This window comes from Kryptolebias marmoratus, linkage group LG6 (assembly GCF_001649575.2).
Source record: "Kryptolebias marmoratus isolate JLee-2015 linkage group LG6, ASM164957v2, whole genome shotgun sequence".
In the NCBI taxonomy this organism is placed as follows: Eukaryota; Metazoa; Chordata; class Actinopteri; order Cyprinodontiformes; family Rivulidae; genus Kryptolebias; species Kryptolebias marmoratus.
Window position 1 is genome coordinate 29318388 of NC_051435.1, and position 2159 is coordinate 29320546.

The following is a 2159-nucleotide window of genomic DNA, read 5'->3' on the forward strand; positions in this document are numbered from 1 at the left end:
ATTTTTGCCTCTGGATGTCTGCTATGCACTTGTTTTTACTAAGCCAACACAGAGAACAGTACAGTTAATTACATCATGTCTGTCAGGAAAAACAGGCAACCTAAACCTTTTTTTCAAGACACGCTAAATCCCCTTTTTCATGGCATCCTACAGAATTACAATGCACTCTTTCACAGCCATAACTTCTCTGTGTGTGTGTGTTTGTGTGTGTGTGTGTCCATGTGCAAAACACAGACGTAAGCCGAGGAGGTAAAAAGTTACAGTGGTGATTATAGTAATTATGGTTTCAGGTTTTTGCATATTCCCCCCTCAGATGGATCATTGGATTACCAGACTGTTTTGGCGCAGAAAAAGAGAGTTAGGGAAAGAAAACCTACAGTTAATGTTGGGGTGAATGGAGAAAGGGTTTGGACTGACGACGAAGGAAAAGACAAGGAAAACCAGCTGAAAACACAAAGACGAAGGAAGGAGAACAAAGGAGGAAAAAGCAGAAAGAGGGTAACAAAAGAAGAAAGAATGTAGTGGAGAAAGATATGACGAAGAGAAAGGCTAATCCTTCAAGCAGCTTCCCTACACTACTCAGTTTGCTCGGTCCCTCCTCTTCTTCCTCCTCCTCCTCTTCTCACCATTATCAACCAGGAGTTCAATGAGCTTTTACAGTGAGGCTTTGTTCAATATCTAAAAGGAGCCTGAATGTCAAATTCTCTCTCCTTTCCTAAAGAGAACAGAATAAAACAAACACTTTCTTTTTTCATTCTTTTCTCCCCCGATTCACTCAATTACATGATTCTGCTTATTCTAAGTTTGTTCCTCCTTTTCATTCCTCTTCTTCTTCCTCCCTCACAAAATGGTACAATGTACATAACAAGCTTTCACTTGAAACAAAAAAGGGCCTGGGTCAGAGTCTCGTGGACCCCCTGTCGCGCCACGTTTTCTTCTCTCAATGCCAGCTTAATTACATATTCATGGTGACACAAATAAGACTCTTTTGCCCCAACACACAAATAAGCCGTGATGCCAAAACACCCAAGGCCCATCTGCTGGTCGTGTGTCTGCCCTCGAGGAATTTCCCTTCCAAAAGAGTGCACACAAATTTAAAAATGTGCTGTATTTGTATCTGTTTGTGTTTCAGGAGTGACACCTGCTCACTGAAGGGGCCCAAAAAGTTGATCAAAGTAGACATCTGTGATCATACTGTGGAGGGGAAACAAACTTCTCAAATTTGCAGCCTGTCTAAGATTGAGAGCCATGAGAAAACAAACAAAAAAAAAAAATTAAAAAAACTCTCAGAGAGACAGCAGACGGGAGCTTTGGCTCAAGTCCAAAAAACATGTCAAAGACAGACACGGGAGGGGACCGGGGATTAAGCTGAAGTGGCAGAAGTTGTGGTTTCCACACATGGGGGAGACAAAAAAAAGTGCTTCTTCTCATCGCATGATTCTGATAAGCGCAGCTCGCTGCTTGTTGTTTTTAAAGCAAATAAACCAACTCAAGCTATTTACTGCAGGTTTTACGGCATCAAATAAAAGAAATATATTGGCCATGAAAAGCCAATGGACAGAGGCGAGGCCCTGAAACAAAGATACAGGGTGAGACGTCAACGGAGAGCAGCTGGCACGGCGTGGAGCTTCATTTTTCTACCTGTCTGTCTTCCTCCTTTCTCTCTCCTTTAGTTCCATCTATCTGCATTGGTGTGTGTGTGTGCAGGGGGGGGTGAGTGTGTATGTGTGTGTGTGTATATAAATATGTATATGTGTATATGTTTACTTCATATTCAGAGGGGGATGATAAAGAACAATAAAAAGAAAAAAAACAAAAGTGTCACCATAGTTGTTTCCTGGATGGACCCAAAGCTATTGATGAAGATGTTCACCCTGGACTCAACTGGGATACCTGAAACAAAAATGCACACATAACACTGAATGACTCAAAATCCAAAATAAAAAAAAAATTCATTGAGTTGTCATTTATAACCCAGTTTAAGATGTCTCAGCTAACTGACTTTAGAAAACACAGCACTGGTTTAATAGCTGTGAAGGCTATGTGTCAGGTTGACAATAAACGTTAATCAGCTGTAGATGTCAACCCAAAGATTAAATGATTACTTCCTATAAGTTTCATTAAAATACATTTTATTATTTCTGAGACATTTTGCTAAT

General features: G+C 40.5%; 1 protein-coding gene across 2 annotated transcripts in view; it reads right to left on the reverse strand.

Annotated features, from left to right (window-relative positions):
• The window catches only part of LOC108246923 (glycine receptor subunit beta), a 148184-nt gene that overhangs the window by 72069 nt on the left and 73956 nt on the right, over nt 1-2159 (reverse strand). For both annotated transcript variants that reach the window (XM_037976191.1, XM_037976190.1), the window contains exon 4: nt 1826-1893. In XM_037976191.1, coding sequence (XP_037832119.1) covers nt 1826-1893 — 68 coding nt within the window. The remainder of the gene's footprint in view (nt 1-1825; nt 1894-2159) is intronic.